Source organism: Benincasa hispida, unplaced genomic scaffold (genome assembly GCF_009727055.1).
Source record: "Benincasa hispida cultivar B227 unplaced genomic scaffold, ASM972705v1 Contig514, whole genome shotgun sequence".
Taxonomy (NCBI): domain Eukaryota; kingdom Viridiplantae; phylum Streptophyta; class Magnoliopsida; order Cucurbitales; family Cucurbitaceae; genus Benincasa; species Benincasa hispida.
In genome coordinates this window covers 97,940-123,185 of record NW_024064894.1, presented here as the reverse complement: position 1 = coordinate 123,185, position 25,246 = coordinate 97,940, and the positions used below count along the sequence as shown (strand labels likewise).

General features: G+C 38.3%; 1 protein-coding gene across 3 annotated transcripts; it reads right to left on the bottom strand.

Moving 5' to 3' along the window:
• LOC120069611 (probable isoprenylcysteine alpha-carbonyl methylesterase ICMEL2) lies at positions 1-25,087 on the bottom strand. Of its 3 annotated transcripts, none has more exons than XM_039021404.1 (11): positions 24,581-25,081; positions 23,705-23,781; positions 23,542-23,611; positions 23,173-23,259; positions 21,869-21,943; positions 19,743-19,844; positions 19,119-19,256; positions 965-1,030; positions 745-888; positions 342-432; positions 1-189 (listed from the first exon to the last, which is right to left on the bottom strand). In XM_039021404.1, the coding sequence occupies exons 1-11, from the start codon at positions 24,886-24,888 to the stop codon at positions 28-30; spliced, it is 1,320 nt and encodes a 439-aa protein (XP_038877332.1). In that variant the 5' UTR covers positions 24,889-25,081; the 3' UTR covers positions 1-27. The 3 variants fall into 3 exon arrangements, 2 of the variants coding, with proteins under 2 accessions (XP_038877332.1, XP_038877333.1); XR_005479593.1 differs by having other exon boundaries at positions 126-189; positions 342-418; positions 24,581-25,087; XM_039021405.1 differs by lacking the exons at positions 23,173-23,259; positions 23,542-23,611; positions 23,705-23,781 and having other exon boundaries at positions 24,581-25,080.
• Positions 25,088-25,246: the final 159 nt, after the last annotated feature.

The following is a 25,246-nucleotide window of genomic DNA, read 5'->3' as shown; positions in this document are numbered from 1 at the left end:
CTGAGAAAAAGTAATCAAGTTAGCAGATCAGAATGGGCTAACATTACGTGCTAACTTCAACAATAACTCCGGTACGAGGCGCCTCCTTTGGCGAGCCATTGCATCTGTGGCAAGTGCATCCCTATCATTTTCATTAATGATGAAAATCAAATCTTCAACCAACTGATCTTTACCACCTCTCATTGGATCCTATGTTAGAATTTGAGAAAATTTTTAAAACCCAACATCTAGGCATTATAAGCTCTTAGTATGTTTGTGATATAAATAAAAGGCAGAAGGGTAATGCAATTTACTTTTATTACAGCACCAAGAGAAGCATAAAAGAAATATTTTGCTCTCACCTGGACAAACAAATCTGTATGCGTTTTTCCTTTGTATAGAACTGTTTCAACGTTTACTCCAGTTCTTTCAAGCACCTCTGCAAAGCTCTTACTACACAAAAATTAAAACCCAAAATAATGCTATGCATGTCTGCAGAAATATCGGCATACCTCTACCCCTCTAGCAAGCTCAAATAACGAGCTAAATTCTCAAACTGGCATTGAGAAATTTCTAAGATTTTAAAACAAGAGATTTTGGGCTATTGAACAATCTGATGAGGCTGAGGAGAAAAGCACTTCCGGCAAAAGAACTTCTACATTCATATAATAATGCAGTAAAATACACCTTAAAAGCTATTTTATGCATACTTAGTTCCATTTCTCACGCATAAATATAGCGAGACTTCTGAAAAAGAAAATTTACCTGGCATCTGATGGTATGGAATAATCTGCAGTTCCGTGAAATAGAGTCAAATGTGGAAGCAGGGAAACTGCATCTTTAATCTTTGGATCCTGTACAATAACCTCCGGGGAAAATCTTTGCAGGGACTCTTCTCCTTCCATTATGCTGTATTATTCAAGAAGTCATAAATTTATGTATTGAATGTATTGTAGGATAAAAAGAATAAGAAGAATGTGTCTACCTTAAAAAGATGGATCTGTGAAGACCTTGACCATGAAAGTAGTCCTTCAGATTTATCAAATTGTACCTATTTATGGATGTTGATGTTTCATAAAACAAGAAACTATAGAGCTGGAAAAGTTATGGCACACAAAAGGAAAAAAAAAAAAAAAACCCTAATTTATGATCACTTATAATAATTTTAAAATTTTATTTCTACCCAAAATTCATAGTTCGTGTCAGGGAAAAAAACCCTAGCCATTGTCCTCAAACAGCGTATCGTACTTCTGGTTGTCGCAGGTAACTTGGCGTTTGCAGCCACAGACCAGTTATAATGTTCCTTAAGTTTACTTAACACATAAGTTGGTAATCGAATTTGATACATTTAATCACTGAGGAGACAGTCTTTAGTTATCACTTGCTACAATCTAAGAATGTGTACACATGCACATTGACAGGGATTGTTTAACAGTGATCATACTCCTCAACTCTTAGCTAAAATAATACAGAAAACTCATGGTTGGCAGGTAAATGATAGAATACCAAACTGGTAGTGAAATTTTATTGAATTCAAATCAACAAGTACAAAGAAAAATTGCAAATGACGGAAACCAAATACTGCCTCCCTCCCACTTTGTGAGAAAAGCCCTACCCACCAACTTTCGTAATGAAAATGACCACCCCTCTTTCCTCCAACTTTCCCCCTTTTATTCCTCTTCTAATTCTTCTAACTAACTAAAAATGGTCCCCCACAGAGGTGGTCCCCTTCTCCTCAACAGAAGCATATTCCCCATTACCTATCTTTCCCTTATTACCCCTGTTCCCTCCATACTGAAATAATATTGGTGGCCTATCATTACCTACCTTCTCCAAACTTACCTTGTCCTCAAGGTAAACACTCAGAAATTGCTTCTTAAAATCTTCTACAATTTCCCAAGTTGCCTCATGACTTGGTAATCCTTTCCATCTCACCAATATTTCCCAATCACCAGTTGAAGGATTTCAACGGTATACCAATATTTCATCTGGCTCAGTCACCCATTTATGAGATTCAGTGAGATATGGGTCCATAGTTTGGACCTCACAATGTTGTCCCACAACTCCTTTTAATTGAGATACATGAAAAAAATAATGTATAACTGCTGAAGGAGGAAGCTCCAACTTGTATGCAACTGATCCAATCCTTTCCACAATCTTATATGGACCAAAATATTTAGGAGAAAGTTTCATGTAGCATTGCTGTCTTACAGAGATTTGTCGATATGGACGGAGTTTCAAGAACACAAAATCTCCCACCTGAAATTCCACAGCACCCCTCTTTTGATCAGCACTTTTCTTCATCTTGTCTTGAACCACCCATAAGTGCTCTTGAAAACACGTAAAACCTCATCAGGATCCTTCAGCTACTGATCCAAAGTAGAATTAGAAGTACAAGAATCCCCATAATATATCAAAGGTGGAGGTAATCTTCCATATACAATCTGAAAAGGGGTCACGCCAATCGATATATTAAACGTAGTGTTGTATCAAAACTCAGCCCAATGCAACCAATTAATCCACTCCTTCGGCCGCTCCCCACAGAAACAACGCGAGTAAATTTCTACACTTCGATTAACTACTTCAGTCTGTCAGTCAGTTTGGGGATGCTAAGGGGTGCTTCGATGCAGTTTAGTTCCTGAAAGACGAAAAAGTTCTTGCCAAAAATTACTCATGAATACCTTGTCTCTATCAGAAACAATTGTTTTAGGAAAACCATGTAACTTAACCACCTCTCTACTACACACATTAGCTATCGTCTCTGCATTAAAGGGATTTTTTATGCTATAAAATGTCCATACTTACTCGGCCTGTCCACCACCACAAGAATGACATCATAACCTCTGGCCTTCGGTAATCCTTCAATGAAATCCATTGATATATCAGGGATGGTTAAGGGCATCAGAAAGCCTGCAAGTGATAAGGATAGAGTCTTGTTTCTTTGGCACACCATACATTCCAATACATACTTCTTCACATCTCTTTTCATCCCTTCCCAATATAATCCCTTGTCAATTGTTTATAAGTTCTTAAATATCCAGAATGTCGTCCAAATACTTAATTATGATAAGTATGTAGTATTGTTGGAATTAAAGAAGATGACTTTGATAACACCGGTCTTCCCTTATACGTCAGTACTCCTTGCTGTAGTGACTAGTTTGGAACTCCCTCGACATCCTTTTGCAACTTGGTTCTAATGTCCTGTAATTTACAATCCTTTTCCACCTCTCCTTGAATTACTACAAGATCTGATGAAAAGTAAAGAGAAGAGAAAATGACACACACTTGTTACGTGGAAAACCCTAGTACAGGGAGAAAAAACCAAAGTAATGCCCAGAGGCTATGGTTTAAATAGAAAAGATGAAACTCTAGGGAACACATGAAAAGAAAAAAATGCCTCTAGGGAAAATATTCTATTTTTCAACACTCCCCCTCAAGTTGGAGCGTAGATATCAACGAGACCCAACTTGCTAACACATGAGTCAAAGAGTTGTCGAGATAGTCCTTTTGTGAGTACATCTGCAATCTGCTAACTAGAAGGAACGTAGGGAATGCAGATATTTCCACTGTCAAGCTTTTCTTTGATAAAATGTCTGTCAATCTCCACATGTTTCGTTCTGTCATGCTGAACAGGGTTGTTTGCAATGCTTATAGCAGCCTTGTTATCACAATAGAGTTTCATTGGCCCATCATGACTTTGGTTAAGATCAGTTAGGACCTTTTCCAACCATATTTCTTCGCATATCCCAAGGCTCCTTGTATTCAGCTTCGACACTACTTCTGATAACCACCCCTTTGTTTTTACTCCTCCATGTAACAAGGTTACCCTAAACAAACGTACAGTAGCCTGATGTCGACTTTCTGCCAACCACTGAGCCTACCCAATCAGCATCTGTGTAGGCCTCGATGCATCGTCTGTCTAACTTTATAAACATTAATCCCCTGCCTGGAGAAGCCTTTAAATATCTCAAAATTCGTTCCACTGCCTTCATATGTTCTTCATAAGGAGACTGCATAAATTGGCTAACCACGCTTACTGCATGTGCAATATCTGGTCTCGTATGGGAGAGATAAATGAGCTTCCCGACCAAACGTTAATACCTCTCCTTGTTAACTGGCGCACTACTACTCAGATCACTCAGCTTAGTATTTGCTTCCATAGGAGTATTAACAGGTTTACATCCTGTCATACCTGTCTCTTTAAGCAAATCTAGCGTATACTTTCGTTGAGTGACAGAGATGCCTTCCTTCGACCGGGCCACCTCCATTCCGAGAAAATACCTTAACCTTCCAAGATCCTTGATCTCAAATTTTTCAGCCATCCTTTTCTTCAATCTGTCTATTTTTGAAGCATCATCCCCCAAGATTACAATGTCATCAACATATACGATTAGAACTGCCATTTTCCCGGACACAGACTTCTTTGTGAACAAAGTGTGGTTTAAATGTCCCTGACTGTACCCTTGCGATTTTACAAATGTAGTAAATCTGTTAAACCAGGCCCTCGGAGACTGCTTCAACCCATATAAAGACTTCTTCAGTTTACAAACTTTACGACTGAACTGTTTTTCAAATCCTAGAGGCGGACTCATGTAAACTTCTTCTTCTAATTCACCATTAAGGAATGCATTCTTCACATCAAACTGGTGCAAAGGCCAATTCTTATTAACTGCAATCGAGAGGAGCACACGAACTATATTTAACTTTGCTACTGGAGAGAAAGTCGCTGAGATATCTATCCCAAAGTTCTGAGTGAAGCCTCTGGCCACTAACCGTGCCTTGTACCGGTCGATTGTACCATCAGGTCTATACTTAACAGTAAACATCCATTTGCACCCAACTATCTTGTGTCCCTCAGGAAGAGTGACCTGTTCCCATGTGTCGTTCTTCTCAAAAGCTTTCATTTCTTCCAAGACAGATGCTCTCCACTCAGGAATTTCCATAGCTGCATATATGCTGCTCGATATTAAAATAGTGTCGAGGTAGTAGTTAACGCTTTGAACACCGGAGACAGGTTACTATAAGACATATAACTCTGCATTGGGTACTTGGTACAATACCTTGTTCCTTTCCTTAAAGCAATAGGGATGTCAAGAGAGGCATCATGATCTTTCTGTTCTTCGGACTTCTCGTCACACTTAGTATCTTGCTTTGTCTTATCTAGGTCTTTCTAATCTTCTGACTTCTCATCATCATACTCAGTATCCTGCTTTGTCTCATTTGTATCTTCTTCAACATTTTCAGTCTAAACCTGGGGTTCATTACTGCCTTCACCCATATCAACCACATTCTCAGTACTGTCACTGTTACTGTCAATACTATCATGGTGATCAGTATCCACATTAGTCACATTCTTGGTAGTGTCTCTGCTTACACTACTTTCAACACAAGCATTATCACCACATATGTTATCATTATTAGGACTAGAAGACTTCATACCTGGACCTGTCAATCATTCTGACTCATGTACTGGAGTCGGAGAAGTGATGGGTAGCACTATTTCCTTTCTAAGATTCCTCCTATAGTACGTGATCCATGGGACTTGCTCGGTAGGAAGAATAGGAGCATTGACACTTGTGTCGGGAATGGACTCAGGAATGTCTGGCAGGCAAGGACTTAGACCCCAGTTGGACTCTTCACTTATACTCTCCCCCGAAAGAGGACTACGGGGGAAAAAGGGACGGTCTTCGAAGAAGGTGACATCTATGGAGACAAAATACTTGCAGGAAGAAGGATGGTAACAATTATACCCACGTTGATGAAGGGGGTACCCCACAAATACACACTTCTGAGCCCGAGGGGTAAATTTGATTCGATTAGGACCATGGATATGGACAAACACAACATACGAAGTGGAACATCAGGGGTTATCAGGATATGACTCTTTGAAATAGTCAAAAGGGGTTTGGAACTTTAAGACCCGAGACGGCATTAGGTTTATTAAGTGAGCTGCTATCAGAATAGCATCTCCCCAAAGATATGACGGTAGAGACGTGAATAGCATGAGTGACCGAGCAACCTCAATTAGGTGACAGTTTTTCCATTCAACCACGCCATTTTGTTGCGGGGTATAAGCACATGAACTTTGATGGATTATTCCTTTAGAGGCAAGGAATTCCCCAAGGTTATTATTAAAGAATTCCCTACCATTATCGCTATGAAGAATGGTGATTCTCGAGTTGAACTGGGTTTCTACTAGATGGTAGAAAATGCTTTTGGAAAACAGAGGTGACTTCGGATTTGTCAGTAAGAGGAGAAGACCCACACGTAAACCTACTGTGAGTCGTCTATTTGTTACCAACCACCATTTGCCAATATTGGTTGTAACTGGAGATGGACCCCACACATCACTATGAAAAAGAGTGAAAGTTTTCAAAGGTTTATAAGGTTGGGGTTTGAACGATACGCGAGTTTGTTTAACTTGGACACCACAATCACATTTGAAGTTAGAAAACATTAATTTTATTGAAAATAGATGAGGAAATAAATATTTCATTATAATGAAAACTCGGATGACTGAGACGAAATTTCCATAACATTTAATCTGTCTCAGAAATTAGAAAAATAAGGAAGACAATGAACTAGTCCTTTCACAAATCCTAAGGAAATATCTTCAGTAAAGAAATAAGAGCCCCCATCATGGCCGGGTAGTGCCAATCATCATCTCCGAGTTCAGATCCTGAAAAATAGCAACAATCGATGAAAAAGAATACATGACATTTCAATCGCTGCTAATCTTACTGACAGATAGCAAATTATAGGAAATTTTGGCACATGTAGAACTCTTTGGAGGGCAAACCTCAAGGGTGTGATAAAAACGGCTTTCCCGGCAACAGGGGCGAAGGACCCATCAGCGATCCTAATCCTCTCATTCCCAGCATGGTAATAAGATAAGAGTTGGTCGGACGTGCTAGTTAGATGTATGTAGCTCTGAGTCTAGAATCATGGTTTTCTACCGTTTATACTAACAAGGCCACAAGAGTGATGCGTACCTGATTGTGCGATGGCACTGAACCCACTGTACTAGAGTCGTTCTGACTCTCTTTGGATTTCTGTGGTTGATGACCAGCTTAGATTCACTAAAGCACGTCCAGGTCCTAATTGTCGTCTTTTACCATTTGGAGTCAACCATGTAGACTTCCAGCATTGCTCTTTAGTGTGCCAGGGTTTCTTACAATGTTCACAGAATCGGAGGAACTTTTCCATTCTGTTTGTCAGTTCTGACACTTTAAATGCAGCGGAATCTGTTGATTTAGTTACTGGGTTATTCATGGCATTAGACCTATCTTCCTCAAGATGGATTTCATAACATACTTCCATCAAGGAGGGAACTGGGGAGTTCCCAGAATTCGACTTCCACAGCATCAAATTTTGGGTTAAATCCTACCAAAAACACATAACCCGATCTGTCTCTTTCGGATTGATAGTACAAAACTCCTCCACCACGGCAACTCCAATTCAATTCTCTCGACATAAATCCATCTCTTGCCAAATCATAGATAGCTTATTGAAGTAAGCTGTGACGTCCATTGTCCCTTGTTTACATTCATGGACTTGTTATGCGGCTACAGACGAGCTCCATTTTGTCGTGAGGAGTACAACTTTTTCACAGCCTCCCAAATATCTCTTGCAGTAGCAGCATACAGCAGAGGGCATTCCAATCTGGGGTTCCATACTCCCTATTAACATAGATCGAAGTAGAGCGTCCTCTCCTTTCCATACGCGTTCCTGAGGGTCGCCTTGTCTAGGTTTTGTATTTCGCTATTCAATACCCAAACTTATGACGACCCTCAAGAGTCATTCTCACAGATTGGGACCACGAAAAATAATTATGACCATTTAATTTCTCTCCTACAATACAAGTAGCAGAATTCCCAGAAAATAATTGAGTTGTAGATAAATTAGGGAAAGAGGTTACCGGGCTTTCTGAATAAGCTAAGCAATTAGAGATTTCTCCCTGGCCATTTGGCATAGTTCCAAGCGCCTCTCCTAGACTAGCCATCTGCTGCTGTATTGACACATTCTGCTGTTTAATCTGAAGCTGCAATTGGGCCAACTGTTCTTGAACGTAGTTAGATCCGCTTGGCTGGAAAGGATTAGAACCGCTCGATTGGAAGGAATTGCGAGTGATTCCGGCAGCCATGTGTGACAACGGCTTGAGAACTTGGCTTGAGAGATCGAAGCTCGTGGCTCGGATCGACCCTGACTCACGCAACTAGGTATCACATCTGGATATCAACGCCTGCTGTCTAACTTCATTCATCTCGTGCAACTGGAACAACGGTCTTCTGTTCATCTTGTGCGGCTAGAACAACAGTCTTCTGTTCAACTCGTGTGGCTGGAACGACAGCTGGGTGTCATCTGACGGCTGGAATGATGAGGGCTAGAACACCGTGTTCAGTTGGGACTTCGTGGGTGGCTGGACATTAGAAATCGAAGGCTGGAACATCGCGGGCGGCTGGACCTCGAGCACCGGTAGTTGGGTATTGCGTGCGGCTGGAACATCGCAAGTGTCTGGCTGGGCTTCAACACTGGCAGCGAGGATCGACGCGTACAGCTCGGACTCGACCGAGATCTGCTGGTTTTTTCGATCATCTCCATAGGTGGCTGACTCGTGCGATCCGACCTATTCGTGCGGCAGAGTAGGGCCGAAATCAGCAAACCCGTGCGATCCGAAGCTTGATCCGTGCGGCTTGTCAATGGTTGATCCAATCATCTCCTGAAATCGAGGCATCATCATCTGAAAATACCATTCCATGGTTGTTTTAACGACAACTTCGATTTCTATGTTTGTAGTGTCAGATGGCCCTTGCGATTCTCCTGTTGGGTTTTCCTCAATGGTGGCCAGGGTTTCATCTTGCTCTAATACCATGATGACAAGTAAAGAGAAGAGAAAATGGTACACATTTGTTACGTGGAAAACCCTAGTACAGGGAGAAAAATCCACGGTGCAGAGAACTTTTATTATAATAATGTGTTACAAAGTAATGCCTAGAGGCTACAATTTAAATAGAAAAGATTAAACCCTAGGGAATACATGAAAAGACATAAATGCCCCTAGGGCAAATATTCTATTTTTCAACAAGATCCAACAGCGTAGGTGCTGTCAAAGATGCCAACTATACCGTAGGCATTACTCGAGATAAAGCATCAGCTGCACCATTTTCCAAGTCGGGTCGATAAACTACTTCAAAATCATATCCAAGCAATTTAGCAACCCATTTTTGATGTTGAGGTTATATTGTTCGCTGCTCCAACAAAAACTTTAAAGCCCTCTAATCAGTCTTGATTACAAATCTCCTTCCCAACAAATATGGTCTCCACCTTTGCACAGCTAGAACCACTACCAATAACTCCCTTTCATACACTGGATATGCATGATCTCTCATTGATAGTATGTGACCATAAAAAGCAATTAGATGTTTCTGTTGTACTAACACAGCTCCTATACCATAGCCTGAAGCATCAGTTTCTACATCAAACGGCAAGCTAAAGACAGGGAGTGCTAACACTGGTAGAGTCATCATGGTCCGTTTCAGTTTCTCGAACGCCCTTTGAGCATCCTCATTCCATTGGAATGTTCCTCCCTTCAATACATGGGTTAACGGAGCTGCAGTACTTCCATAATTTTGAACAAAATGTCTATAATATCTAGTTAAACCCAAAAACCAACAAATCTCCTTGATAGTCTGGGGAGCTGGCCATTCAAGAATAGCTCTTACCTTTTCTGAATCAACTTCTATGCGTTTTCCTGAAATTATATGCCCCATATATTCTATGTGTTCCCATGCAAACTAACACTTCTTAGGCTTGGCATACGGCTAGTTTTTCCTCAAAACAGTCAACACTACTTCCAAGTGATGTAAATGATCCTCCAAGTTCTTGCTATACACCAATATATCATCAAAAAATACTAATACGAAGTGTCGTAAATAGGGCTTGAAAATAGTATTCATTAGAGCTGGAAATGTAGAGGGAGCATTGGTAAGTCCAAAAGGCATTATCAAAAACTCGTAATGTCCCCGTGGGTCCTAAATGCTATCTTCTCCACATCCCCCAGATATATTCGGATTTGATGATACCCTGATTTCAGGTCTAACTTTGAAAATAACTCAGCTCCATTCAATTCATCAAACAACTCCTCTACTACCAGAATAGGAAATTTATTTGGGATTGTGACACTATTAAGAGCTTTACAATCTACACAAAATCTCTAGCCCCCATCCTTGTTTCTAACCAACAAAACATGGCTAGAATATGGCTCGTACTTGGTCTTATAATCCCCGAAGCTAACATCTCTTGCACTAATTTGTCCATCTCTGCTTTCTGTTGGTGAGCGTAACGGTAAGGCCTAATGTTCACTGGATTAGTTCCTTCCTTTAGATGTATATGGTGCTCAATGCTTCTTCTCGAAGGTAATTCCGTTGGCCAATCAAAGACATCTTCAAATTTATCCAACAACGAGGGTATGGATTCTGATATCATATACACCTCTTTTATCCCATACCCGTCTGCTATAGATACCCCTCCTTCCATCATTCTACATTCGATAAAAAACCTTTGATCCTCTTCTAACCAGGATTTCATCATGCTTTTTAAACTCACTCTATCTTTAGTCAAGCTAGGATCTCCCTGGAGTGTCACCTTACAGTTACCTTGATTGAAAGTCATGGTTAAGTTCCGCCAGTCCACTTCAGCCCTACCCAATGAATGTGACCCAGCATTCCCATAATGACGTCCACTCCCCCCAACTCTAATAAGGGTAGAAAACTGTCCCTCAACCTCCATTACCCAACTTTTAGCTCCACTTCCTAACAAACTCCCTTCCCTTTGACTGCTGATCCTGACCCCAAAACAACTCCATAATTTGAAGTCTCCACCACCATCAACAGTAATCGCTTCGCTAGCTTTTCAAATATGAAGTTATGTGTTGCTCCACAATCAATCAACACTATCACTTGTTCCCCTTTTATTTCTCCTTTAAGCTTCATAGTTCGCGGATTGGTCGATCCTACTACCGAGTTTATTGATAATTCCACCATCGTCAACACTTATCCTCCATTGCAATCATTTGCAATTCAGTTATTTCTTCTTTCAAATCGTCCTCCTCACACAGTTCCATCTCCTCCCTGTTTACGTACACAACTAATAATCGCAGCTCTCTGAGTTCTCGCCCTTTGCAACGATGACCCACTGAATATCGTTCATCATGTCTGAAACATAATCCCTTTTCCTTCTTGGCCTGAAACTCAGCATCAATTAACCGTCTAGATGCCCCTTCCCTCCGATTTTCTCCCATCATTACCCCTTGCAGAGTAATAGTTCCCATCAGAGTTATTTTGTTAAATTTCACTCCCTCTTTCATATTTCCAACACTATTTACCTTACCAACAATATTATTATTAGTAGGGTTATTCAAGGTTTGGGCCTTACCTTCATGTGATTTTGCTCGGCCCGACTCAATCCTCGCCTTCTCACAGTCCTCAACACGTTGGGCCAATTTCATCATCTGCGCCAGCCCAACGAGTTCTCAACATTCCACTTCTGCCTTGACCCACTGTGCTAGCCATTCATAAAAGTCTCGTCCAGGACTTCGTTCGATAGATGTGGCAAAGGCGCTACTAACTTGTCGAATAGGTTACGATACTCTTCCACGGTCGTTTTATTGCTAGAAATCTTCCACAAATTGATCCTCCTCTCAACAAATGAAAACGAACCAAAAGGCGTTGCTTCAAATCCTTTCAATCTTAGAACAGCTCACATTCTTATTTGGATCGATACCAATCTAAGACTACTCCATCGAAAGAGTTTAGGTAATACTTTCAAAGCGACTCTCGACGGGAGAATCACTCGAAAGTGTGAAAATACGCTAATCGACGAACCCTGGGCTGGTCCTAAAATGGGTCAGATGTCGGTTCAGGAATATGAGAGCAAAGAGAAATTCCTTCGAGTGCCTTTTGTTGTGGATACAAACGAGCTCACTTCTCCGCAAGGTAGCCAGAGCCTGCCAGTTTTTCACTAAATAGGCATAAGAGTATTTTATAACAGCGGAAAAGTAGTGCGGAGAACTAGTCAGAATTGGGCCAGCCATCCAATTCGTGACGTGGATGATCCGCCGAATCCATTGCTGACTTCACCACGATCGATTAGGTGAAACGGTTCTGCAAAGTTTGTTTGTTCATACAGGCAGCGTGGTTATAGTAGTCAGAATTGCGCCGTTTGGTCCTTCTTCTCGCTGGCTGAAAGGGAAACTTATCACAGCAACAGTCATCTTCTCCGACTCCGTCAACTTATGTATATGAAAATATCTATCAACTCTGAATAACCATGAGTATGGATCTTTTTCGCTGAATACCGACATCTCCACTTTCTTAAATTTGCTTCGATCGCTCACTGCTTCTTCGTCTCCCGTTTTTGCCGTGTTATTCAACACATCCGAAGTCATTCCGTTTATCTCCTCGGCTGCCTGTTCGTTCTTTGATCCCTCAATTACTTCCGTAGTTGTTGTTTTCTTTTTTTTTTTGTTGGAATACATCATTCTTTCTTTTATTTTTTGTGATTATTTTACAAGAGGGAGCACCCCTTTTATATACAACTATGATAGTGTATGGAAAAATCTATAACAGTCAAAAAAATGTATATAAGGTAAGAATAAAAATAAAAGCTAATTGTAGGGAATAAAATCATATGTACAAGGTAGGAGGAGATTTTCCATAATCAACACTCCCCCTCAAGCTGGGCGATATATGTTGATTAGGTCCAGCTTGGTTTTTAAGTCTTCAAACATATTCTTGAATAAGGCTTTTGTTAGTATGTCAGCAATTTGCCTCTTGGTAGGTATGTAGTTGAATGAGATGCTTTTGTTTTTAATTTTTTCTTTAATAAAGTGTTGATCAATGTCCACATGCTTTATGCGATCATGATGGACTGGGTCTTTGGCGATACTGATAGCAGCTTGATTATCACAGTGTACCTCCATTGGTCCTTCTTATTTGATTTTAGATAGAATGCTTTTGAGCCACATTCCTTCACATATTCCTTGAGCTAGAGTTCTTAGTTCTGCTTCGGCACTGCTCCTAGATACTACAGATTGTTTCTTGCTTCACCAGGTGACTAAATTCCCCCAAACAAAGGTGCAATATCCGGAAGTTGACCTTCTGTCTATTTTTGAGCTTGCCCAATCGGTATCTGTGAAGATTTCGATATTTCTTCTCTTAGATTTCTTGAAGTATAATCCCTCTCCTGGAGTTCCTTTCAAGTACCGGAGTATTCTGTATACAGCTTGCAATATTGTCTTCTGTTGGACTGTTCATAAATTGACTTACAAAGCTAACTGCAAAACAGATATCAAGTCTTGTGTGAGCTAGGTAAATCAATTTTCCAACTAGCCTTTGATACTGATCTTTGTTAACCATTTTGTGATTGTTTTCTTTGATTATGTGATTGTTTGTGTCAATTAGAGTATTAGCAAGCTTGCACCCAAGCATTCTAGTTTCCTTTAACAGGTCAAGGACATATTTTCTTTGAGAAATGCTTAAGCCTGTTTTTGAGCGGGCTACTTCCATTCCTAGGAAGTATTTAAGGTTGCCTAAGTCTTTTACTTCGAATTCCTTGGCTAAGAGAAGTTTTAGATTTCTTATTTCTTCTTCATGGTCTCCTGTAAGAATAATGTCATCTACATAGACAATGATAATTGCTATTTTACTCGTGCAAGAATGTTTGACGAAGAGAGTATGGTCAGATTGACATTGTAAATATCCATTTTCCTTTACTACTCTTGATAATTTATCAAACCACGCCCTAGGGGATTGTTTTAGGCCATATAGGGATTTTTTGAGTTTGCATACCTTATTTATGGTTTGAGTTGATTCTATACCGGCCTGTATATCCATATACACTTCTTCTTCTAAGTCTCCATTAAGGAAGGAATTTTTTATGTCTAATTGGTGAAGAACCCAATCATTGTTCACAGCTAAGGAAAACAAGACACGAATAGTATTTAATTTTGCCATCGGGGCAAATGTCTCTTGATAGTCAATGCCATAGGACTGGGTGAATTCTTTGGCGACGAGTCTAGCTTTGAACCTATCTATTTCTCCATCAGCCTTGTACTTGATGGTGAAGATCCATTTGCATCCTACTGTTTTCTTTCCTGGATGTAGGTTTGTTATTTCCCATGTGTTGTTCTTTTCCAAGGCCTTTATTTCGTCTAATACAGCTTGCTTCCAATTAATGTCCTTGAGGGCTTCATAGACATTGTTTGGAATGTAAACTTGGGATAGTGTAGTTGTGAATGTTTTAAACTTGGGAGAAAGGTTTCTGTAGGACAGATAGGTTTGGATGGGATGCATCGTACAGGTTCTTACCCCTTTCCGTTTTGCAATGGGAAGATCAATGTTTTAGTTGTGTCTTCGGTAGGAGTTTCAGTTGTGGAGTTTAGAGACATGATTTTCCTATATTTCGATTGATTTTGATTGATTACTGGTGTACGTTCAAGGGTGTTCTTCCTTCTAGTATAGATTATAGGCTCTTTCCTACTTTCCGGTGGGGGCCTGATTTGAAAACATTCACAACTACACTATCCAAGTTTACATTCAAACAATGTCTATGAAGCCTCAAGGACATTAATTGGAAGCAAGCTTATTAGACGAAATAAAGGCCTTGGAAAAGAACAAGGCCCCACCGGAAAGTAGGAGAAAGGTTTCTGTAGGACAGATAGGTTTGGATGGGATGCATCGTACAGGTTCTTACCCCTTTCCGTTTTGCAATGGGAAGATCAATGTTTTTAGTTGTGTTCTTCGGTAAGGAGTTCAGTTGTGGAGTTAGAGGCATGATTTTCCTATATTTCGATTGGATTTTGATTGAGTACTGGTGTACGTTCAAGGGTGTTCTTCCTTCTAGTATAGATTATAGGCTCTTTCCTACTTTCCGGTGGGGGCCTTGATTGGGAATATCTATTTCATGTATATAGGGAACATACGGAGCGCTCTCTTCAATGAGATCTAGTTTTTGGTTTCCTTCGTTTTCCAGAAGTTTTCCGTTTTCTATGAGGGTGGAAGGTTCAGTGGTGTCTTGCTTTTTGAAGTAAGGTTGGGTTTCAAAGAAGGTTACATCCATGGATGCATAGAACCTTTTTGTAGTTGGTGAATAGCATTTGTATCCCTTTTGGCTTGAAGTATAGCTGAGAAAGATGCATTTTATTGCCTTGGGATCTAACTTACTCCTATTGGGTCTATGATCTTGGACAAAAACTGTACAACCAAATATTTTTAAATGGACTTGAGAAAATAATCTAACATGAGGAAATATTTCCTTAAGTTTTTGTAAGGGGGTTTTGAAGCCTAATATTCGAGAGGGCATTCTATTAATAAGATAGGTGGTTGTTAGAACCGCTTCTCCCCAAAAACAATGGGGGATGTTGGCGTGACACATTAAAGTTCTAGAAACTTCTAGAAGATGTCTGTTTTTTCTCTTCGTAATTCCATTTTACTGGGGAGTGTTAGGACATGTACTTAGGTGGACAATACCCTTTTCGTTTAAATTTTTTTTTAAGGAATTATTAAAATAATCCTTAGCATTGTCAGTGTGAAGGATTTGTATTTTGGTGTTAAAGAGATTGTGAATCATGGCAAATAGATTCTGGAATATGGAACTAACTTCAGATTTTTCTTTCTTTAAAAAAACCCAAGTCTAGTGTGATCATCGATAAATGAAACAAACCATTTAGCTCCTGTTACATTCTAAACTCTACTAGGTCCCCAAACATCTCTATGCATCATAGAAAAATGATAAGAGGGTTTATATGCACTTACTGGATATGAGGATCGACCCAACTTTACCATTTCACACGACTCACATTGAAACACCTGCGAACTTTTATTGAAAATATCTGGAAATATTTGTTTCAAATATAGAAAATTGGGATGTCCTAAACGATTATGCCATAACATTATTGTACTATCATAATTGTCTTTAGAAGCAACAAAAGTAAATGTACTAAAATAATTATCTTTAGAGACAACAAAATTAGATGTACTAGATGCACTATCATAATAGTCTTTAGAAATAAAATGAGATTTGCTAAGACCTAACTCCTTAACTTGTGGCTTAAGAGAATTTAGTATGTAGAGACCGGGGGTTTTCTTAGCATTGCCAATCATCTTCCCCGAATTCAAATCCTGAAATATGCAATTATGTGAGTAGAAAGTTGCACTGCAGTTTTTCATAGATGTTAGTTTGTTTATGGAAAGAAGATTACATTTAAGATTTGGGACATGCAACACATTCTTTAATACTAGATCTTTAGATACAAGCATATTACCAATCGGTACCATCGACAATTTTTACAGTAATTTGACTGTTACAGTATGTGTAGTTAGTTAAAAGTGAGATGTCACCTGTCATGTGATCTGATACACCAGAGTCAATAATCCAAGTACTACAATTTTCTTTGATTGCATTAAGGGCCCAGAGAAAGTTACCTGATTGTGCCACTATTGCTATGCTAGTTTCTGATGTCTTTTGAGTAGGTTTCGGTTGGCCAAATAATTTATGGAGAAGGTCCAACTGCTCCTTAGTAAACACATTATATTCAAGGTTGACGTTACCTTCTGATGATGTACTTGCTTGATATGCCTTTCCACGTCTGTCTCCTGCACCTTTGTTGGGCTTCCAATCTGGAGGTTTTCCATGAATATCCCAGCACACTTCTTTAGTGTGTCCTGGTTTTTTACAGTGTTCATACCATGGTCTTGGTTTTCGTTGCCGATTTTCAGTTCCTGTGTAATTCTGGTTTCGATTGTAACAGTTATCATGAGTATTTGTACGTACCTCATTACCAAGGTTTCGAGCAAGTAAGGCTGATCCTTCAGATTCAGAGCTTGCAGTCACTCCTAACATTAGTTTCTTCCTACTTTCTTCTCTTCATACTTCTGCAAACACTTTTCTGATGTTAGGTAATGGTTTAATAGCTAAGATTCTACGATGTACCTCATCGAGTTCTTTATTAAGCCCAAGCAGGAATTTGAACACTCGTTTCTTTTCAACTATCTTTTTGAATGTAGCTTCATCTGCAGTGCACTCCCACTTATGGCTTTCAAAAACATCCAGTTGCTGCCAAAGGCGAGATAGTTGAGTGAAATAGTAAGTGACTTGCATATCCCTTTGTTGTAGCTCATGGATTTTTCCTTCAATTTCAAATGACTCTACAGTATTTTCTTGGTCAAAAAAAGTTTCACGAGCTGCTTTCCAAATTTCGCTTGCAATTGAGAAGAGTAAAAATCCTTCACCAATCTCTGTCGTCATGGAGTTGATTAGCCATGACATAACCATATTATTTTCCGCTTTCCATATTTTGTATCTTTGATCAATTTGGTCTAGGATAGGAAATTTGTTTGACAGGTAGTCTTCCTTTCCTTTTCCACATATGAACATCATGACTGATTGTGACCAATGTAGATAATTCCTTCCATTTAATTTGTGATTAGTGATTGGAAGAATGATCCCTTCAGTATTGTTAGAATTTATGGATGCCATAGAAAAATAGATGATTGGCAAAATAAGAAACTAAGGATGAAATAGGGGAAAATCAAAATGAAAACTGATAAAAAACCTCTTCAGACCCGGTTTTTGTCAAATATTGCTCCAGACCTGGTTTATCGACCCGATTAGGTAAAAAAAACGAAAAACACTGCTCCAGACCCGATTGCTGCTCCAGACTCGATTAAACCTGCTCCAGACCTGGTTACTGCTCCATACTCGATTTCAATGAGTTGCTCCAGACCCGACCCGATCAAAATTTACTAACTTGAGTAGGTTTAAAGTCGAGCAGACTTCGTCCGTTTTTCCTTAACGAGATCCGACCTGGTTCAACACCTACTCTGCATCCACGATCGGCGGCCACCCACGAACGGAGACGCTTACGAGTATTGGCACACCACGGTCGTTGAGCCACAGTTGATCGACTTCAAATATAAAAGTTTCAAAGAATCGGTTGGTGAACGAGCTTCGTGGTCGTCGATCAAAGAATCGGTTGGAGTACGTACAACGGTTGGGAATGTTTCGATTAGTACCAGTCGTTCGTGAGAGTTGGAGTACGAGTTTGCTTTGGATGTAAAGCTCCAAAGAATCTGATGTACTGCTTCAAAGAAAACGGTATGTTTGTGATTTCAACGTTCTGTTTTTTTTTTTTTTCTAGGGTTTCAGACGTGAAACCAATAGAAAAAATTCAAAAAGATGTCTCTGATACCATGTTGGAATACATAATTCTTTCTTTTTTTTCTTGTGATTATTTTACAAGAGGGAGTATCCCTTTTATATACAACTATGATAGTTAAGTATGGAAAAATCTATAACAGTCAAAAAATGTATATAAGGTAAGAATAAAAATAAAATCTAATTGTAGGGAATAAAATCATATGTACAAGGTAGGAGGAGATTTTCCATAATCAGCACTTTTCGCCATTTCAGCCATATACGATATCAACATCTTCTGATGTTTCTCTGCCTGTATTCCAAGTCGATCTATACTCTTGGCCAGAGCCTCCAAGTTCTCTTCAATCGTAGGTAGTTTCTGCATCTCCGCTCGTAATCCAGAGATTTCCTGATCCAACAACTCCAACTTCTCTTCAAATCTCTTTTGAGCCATCTGATGATATTCTTTCCCAGGTGAATGCTCTGATACCAATTTGATAGAATACCAAACTGGTAGTGAAAATTTATTGAATTCAAATCAACAAGTACAAAGAAAAATTGCAAATGACGGAAATCAACTACTGCCTCCATCCCACTTTGAGAGAAAAGCCCTTCCCACCAACTTTCGTAATCAAAATGACCACCCCTTTTTCCTTCAACTTTCCCCCTTTTATTCCTCTTCTAATTCTTCTAACTAACTAAAAATGGTCCCCAAGAGAGGTGGTCCCCTTCTCCTCAACAAAAGCATATTCCCCATTACCTATCTTTCCCTTATTACCCCTGTTCCTTCTTCCATACTGAAATAATATTGGTGGCCTATCAGTAAACTAAATTTCCTATCAATGGCCAGAAAAATATATTGGGAAGTAAAGAAATGGCCTTAAATAAAGAAATGGCCTTTCTATATGCATTTAGAATTGTCCCTACAAGAGTTAAATAGTACTTACCCCCCTGACAAACCAAAGTAAGCTTTTATCCTGGAGACACTCCAAGAAACGCTCTCACCACCAGCTTCTTTGATTGCCTGCTCTATAAGTGTGCAAGCAGCGATATGTGCACCAGCTGACTGTCCCATTAGATAAATCCTAGAATATCAGCAGAATTAAAGGTGTGTTGAGAGGGCTTTTAAACCAAGTGTTTTAGCTTTAAACATGAAACAATTTTATTATTAATGTATGAAAAGTCACAAGTATGTTCAAAGATACAACCTTTCACGAGGAGTTAATAAAAAAAATAATAAGTTAGCACTTGACACTAAAGTGCAAATGGTTAGTAACTAATCACTTTGATGTTTGGGCTACACTGTTACAGTACTTTTGAAGTGCTTCCCAGTCAAGTAGTTAGGTCAAAAACACCCCACAAGTGCTTTCTTCTGTGGCACGTTGAGGTACTTTAATTTGTAATCTTTTTCAAAAGCACGTATTATGTTACACCTAAACATGATACTTTTTGGTGAGAAAGGCAAAAATACTCCTAAATTTTGCCTAATGGCCAAATAAAAATATAGGCAGGTAAGATTCAATTTCCACAAGTGGGGGATGCAAACATACAGTAGAGGCAATAAATATTACCTGTTAGGATCGCCGCCATACTCGGCAATATTATTGAATACAAATGAGATGCCTTGAGAAACATCCTTTATCATATCACTCATGGTTCCTTGGGGGAAATTTCTACCAGAGGATTGTTCAAATAAAATGCTAAGAATCTTCTAAGCAAAATGATTAGTCGGATATAATAAAGATAACAATTTCAATTTATTAAAAATCCATAAAAAAGTCACAGGTAATTGGCAAAATAATAATAATAATAAACTGACAAGAAGTAATGACTTTTTTGTTTTCAATGGAAAGGAAATATTTTATTTCGATAAATTGGAAGGATACAATCGAATAATACAAAAAAGAAGAAAAATACACTACAAAAGAAGCTTGTACAAGGAAATCAAAATAAAGATCACAAAACGGAGCTCCAGTTAAAAATGATAGCCAAAGGATTGTTACAAAAACTCCTAAGAAATAGAAACCCAAATAAAAGTACTAAACCTAACTAGCCAACACTTCCCTCAAAGAACTCAATGAACAATTTAGAAAATTCTCCTTGTCTCTCTGCAGTCATATTCCAAAAAATAAGTAATAAGGTCATACACCTAAGAGCTCTATCTTGAATAACAAGTGAAACAGGACCTCCATCATCGTTAAATGACATAACCTATTACAAGGGAAGCTCAAACGTGCCCCAAAGGCTTCCTATACGATCAATGGTGTCTAGAGAAGGACCTACAGGGAGAAAATTAAATTTTGACCTTAAAAGTTCTATTCTTCGTGACAAGGAAAACTATAATGAAATTGAAAATTAGTGATAAATAGAAAAGCATAAATAGTAAAGAATCAACACATAAATTTACATGGTTCACTAACAGTGTGTTAGCGACATTCACGATGATGAGACAGAACAATTTCATTAGAGAGAATAAAATAACTTACTGAACAAAGGCACTTCTAGTCAGAGAGTTTAATTTATACACCGTACTTCTTTAAACCTTAGGGTCAAAAATGTAAATAATGTAAATATGCCGAATACAAAATAACTTAGGTTTCAGGGGTGAGACTCTAAGGTTTAACGAGACCCTATACTTGGTCATTTGAAGTGTCAAATAAAAGATTCAAGATATTCCAACAAATACAAGTAGGGAATGGAAGGATAAGTCACAAAGAAAAAAGAGAAATTGATCTGAAAAGAAAACTTCTTTCCAGTTTTGGCCTGTTCCTAAGACAGACGACAAGTCCCAACCAGTGAAAGAGTAAGAAAGAACAATCAACATTTCCCTATCACACAACAAGCATCGAAATCAAAGTTATACAAATTGAAATCTCCCAAGAAACGGAGAACAGAACCCCCACAAATTACAATATAGAATGGAGAAAGGTGATAGAGATGAGAAAAGTAAAGGTAAAGAGGATTATCTCCCACCTAACCAATTGAGTCATATCCAATAATTGAAATAAATTTGAGAAGGTATATAAATTTCTTTTCCTTAGTAGTCTTTACTTGGTCTTTTTCATCTGGACTAGAAGCAATGACAACTAAGGAGAAAGATATTTTACATACTTAATCATTTTTAATTTTATTCATTTAAGTAGTAGTTTAATAAATCATAAATCATGTGCCTAGCATTGCAAAACCAACATGTCAACCTGGAAAAAAATAAAAATAAATAAATAAATAAGGAGGTCCAATATATACATTGCATTCTTTATCCAAAAGAACCAATGAGACATAAATTGTGCTGGTTTTAATGATAGATTATGATAGATTATGCCACCTACTTACCTTTAAGACCTGAAAGAAGGTCATGGATACAGGATAGGTATAGGGAATAAGTAATACTTGTTCTTGAGGCTGATAATGAACAGTTTTACGACACATTTCCAAGAAAATGTGTTAAGAAGTCTGTTACAGTAAGGTGTAACATTATCATTATCCCATCTCATCAACTTCAGCTAATTAAGAAAACAGTTTCATGAAGCTAGATGCTATGGTGAATACAGTCAAAATTTAAAATTCTAGTATATAATTTGGCACAAAATATCATATAAATTAATCATATTTCATCAAATAATTCAACCTATCACATGTTTCAATTGACAGGAATTTTTTTTTTTTTTTTATCTACTGATACATTACATCGGTTTACCTGTAATCAAGGCAGGCTACTATAATGTCTCTCTCTGATAATTGTGATCCAAGAAGAGAACCCCATGCTTTATAACTGCACAGATAAATTCATTTCTCAAAATGTGGAACTATATATAACAGAAAATAGATAGTTGAATTTTGAAGTAAACATGTTATGATGATCTGGAAATGAATCAACTACCAGAAGCATTCAATCAGACTAGAGTCAACTGCCATTAGATTGTCATGAACTTCAGCCTCCCATATCGAGTAATTTGGTTTAATAACTAAGCTTATGTAAATAATTAGAATCAAAGTTAAATTCTTAACATTTATTCAGCTGTTGTATTAGAAGAAACCATTCTCTCTGCATTTTCTATTGCCTGTTTATTATCGGTTAGGCTGTTCTCCTTAAGAGCTAAATCTTTGAGAGTATCCATTTGAGTTAGGGGTAAAGAATATGGCTAAGTATGGACCTGACCAATGGGAATTGTATCTAGCCTTACAAGAATGACCCAATGTTTCATTCCAAAGTGAGTTATTTAGATAAGTATGGACCCAACGAATGGGAACAACCATAAGATGGTTCGGATTGAAGACCGACCCCATGGAAGTTTAAAGAAGGCATAAAGAGATCAACTCAAAAGATGGACCAAAAAATCAATGAACACTGTGAAGACTGAAGACCAACCCCCATGGAAGTTTAAAGAAGGCATGGATTTCAACTCATATGGTTGGGCATGATGGGAAAATTATATGCCCAAGTGTTTGTCTAGGCCAATTACATGTGCTTGAATCTGCCAATAAGATTATTCATAATGGCTAGATTAAGTTAGTAGCAGTAAAATTATTAATCCAAGAGATTAATTAGCCGAGTGATTGTTACAAAACAATTTTTCTACAAAAGCAAGAGGGCTCAACATTTGAGGGATGCTGGAAATACTCTAAGTTCTCTATTCTCTTAGCTCTCTAAATTATTACTAAATTGATCGTCCAAGTGCCAGTGGCTAAGCACCACATTGGTGATAGATTTTCTTTTCTTCTAAGACAATTGTTCGATTCCTTCCCAATTATTACACATTCACATTTGGTACCAAATTTCAATATCAACAATTCATCAAATGCAACTTTCACTTACTTTAAAGTGTTAAATCTTGAGAATTTGGTATTTCTTTTGTTGTATTCTACATGGGAAAATTTTCTGTACGATATATTTTCTATATGAAAAGGATGTCCTGTCCTTCTACAATCCAGGCATCATCAAATATTTATCATGTATTCATTTTTACTCCATGAAGAGAAGAGAGAAAATGCATCGGTCACCCTATAATCCAGGCTCCACCAGTTACAAATGCAACCACAGGCTTTGGCTTCTGGCCATGCCTAGTTTTTGGTAGATATATATCCAACCTGGATAAAACAAATCACCCAATCAGCCACATGATTCACAGAAATAAACAGATTAACTGATTTTGTTTTATGTTTCCGAAAATTTGTGAAAACTAGAGTAATAAACAAGAAACCATCTTTTATGTTTCTAGAATTTACCAAACAATTTTGGAAACATTTCTTAAAAATGAGATGAGAAACATGTAACAGTTCAAACTCGTCTACGTGAAGGGGAACTGGAAACAAAAAACAGAAAATGAGAGACAACAACCATATGAAATGACTAAAAGATACAAATCCTACCTATTTCTTGGTTGATCGCCATACTTTATGCTTCTTCGAATCTGGCCACAGTAAAGATAATAATATGCAACTGCAATGTAGAAGTTCACTGTTTGTAATCCAGAAATGGTACAAGCACTGATTAACTTAAGCTAAGATGTCCAAAAGAGGCATAGGGAATGACCTTGAAGTACACCAGGGGAAATAAAAGCCACATAACATCCAAGGGATAGAATTCTTGCTATCCATTTGTAGCCTATCCTGAATCCAAATCTAGATCAGGAAACTTTAACTTACATTAAACAGAATTGAAAAGATATCGCAGAAGGGTAAAGTGAAGGAGATTCCAATTACATCTCAAACACCTTTAAAATACTAAATGAGAATGACACAAAGTTAAATACGATTATAGCATCTTAGGAACTGTATCCAGCATAATTGCTCTTGTGGGTGAAAAAGTTACGAACTTATTTGGCCAAGAATGGAGACTGATCAAACCCATAAAGCCATAAATTTATTTGAACAAGTGTGGAAATTGACCCACCATCAAGCCATAGCTTTATTTGTCTACGTATAGAGACCGACCCATAGGGTCGGCCATAAAACGTTTCTTTGGCTATGTATGGAGACCAGTCCATAGGATTGGCCATAAAGCCATAATGCCTAGGTATAGGGGCCAATCCATAGGGATAGCTATAGAGCTTGCACATGCTTGGATCACTTGTGAAATAAATCTAACAATTTACTACGGTTAGTAAAGATTTGATTAATGATCCGAGAAGTTAATTAAGGAATAATCGTTACGAAACCTATTTTTATATAATCAATAAGGTTCATGAAATTTGAAATACACTCAAATACATCCAAAATTCTCTCTCTAGCTTTTTAAATGATACCTTACTTGATCGTCGGTGTATTGGTGGCCAAGCACCACACTGGTGCAAATGTTTTTCTCTTTTATGCAGAGGATCATTCCATTCCTCCCGAAAATTACAAATTCACAGTTGGGAAAACAATTCTTTATAAATACCGAAGGAATGGCAAATTCTGAGAAACGTACCAAAGGCATTGCAGAACTTTGAAACATAAACGCACCGCAAGAAATGTGACGGCCACAGCACGCCCTACATTGTGGACCAGTGCTCGGGAAACTTGCCGCCGTCTTTGCGGTCTGAAGTTGGCGGCGGCAGTGGTGGCTTGCCCTGTGAGGTGGAGAAGAAAGGGATGTTGATTGCCATCCTTATTACCATATTCTTTGATTAGCATTGTGTGTACAACAGCGGAGATGGTGGTCGAAGAAGAAGAAGAAGAAGAAGAAGAAGAAGAAGAAGGATGTTGGATAACGGGAATGATTTCGGTCGACGCCATTGGAGTTTGAAAAGGAGGAAAAAATGATTGAGATCAGGATGAAGAAGAGATTGATATAATCAATTTAAATTTTCAAATCAAACTACAGATGACTCTTGAAAAGGAAACGTGGAGATGATCACTTGTTTATTTTACGGATTTCATTGTTAGTTTTTCGAATACGCAAAGCGATATTCTGACTTTCTCAGAGAGATTTTGAAAATGACCGTTATCCACATTTTTTTGTTTGAATTTTATTCCAAAAGATAAAAATATGATAGATTTTTTTTTTTTTGGTTGGGTTGCATTGAAAATTTTGAAAAATTGTATTTCGGTCCATTCTTGGGTTCAGAAAAAATGAGATCGAGTTGACTCAACT

What these genes read in the sequence shown, in the direction of transcription:
- LOC120069611 (XM_039021404.1), bottom strand. Translation starts at nt 24,888, where the DNA reads ATGGCGTCGACCGAAATCATTCCCGTTATCCAACATCCTTCTTCTTCT. An exon ending in GGCGATCAACCAAGAAATAG is followed by an intron (nt 23,260 to 23,541) that starts GTAGGATTTGTA and finishes TGTTTTATCCAG; the next exon opens with GTTGGATATATATCTACCAA. An exon ending in CACAGATCCATCTTTTTAAG is followed by an intron (nt 889 to 964) that starts GTAGACACATTC and finishes TGAATAATACAG; the next exon opens with CATAATGGAAGGAGAAGAGT.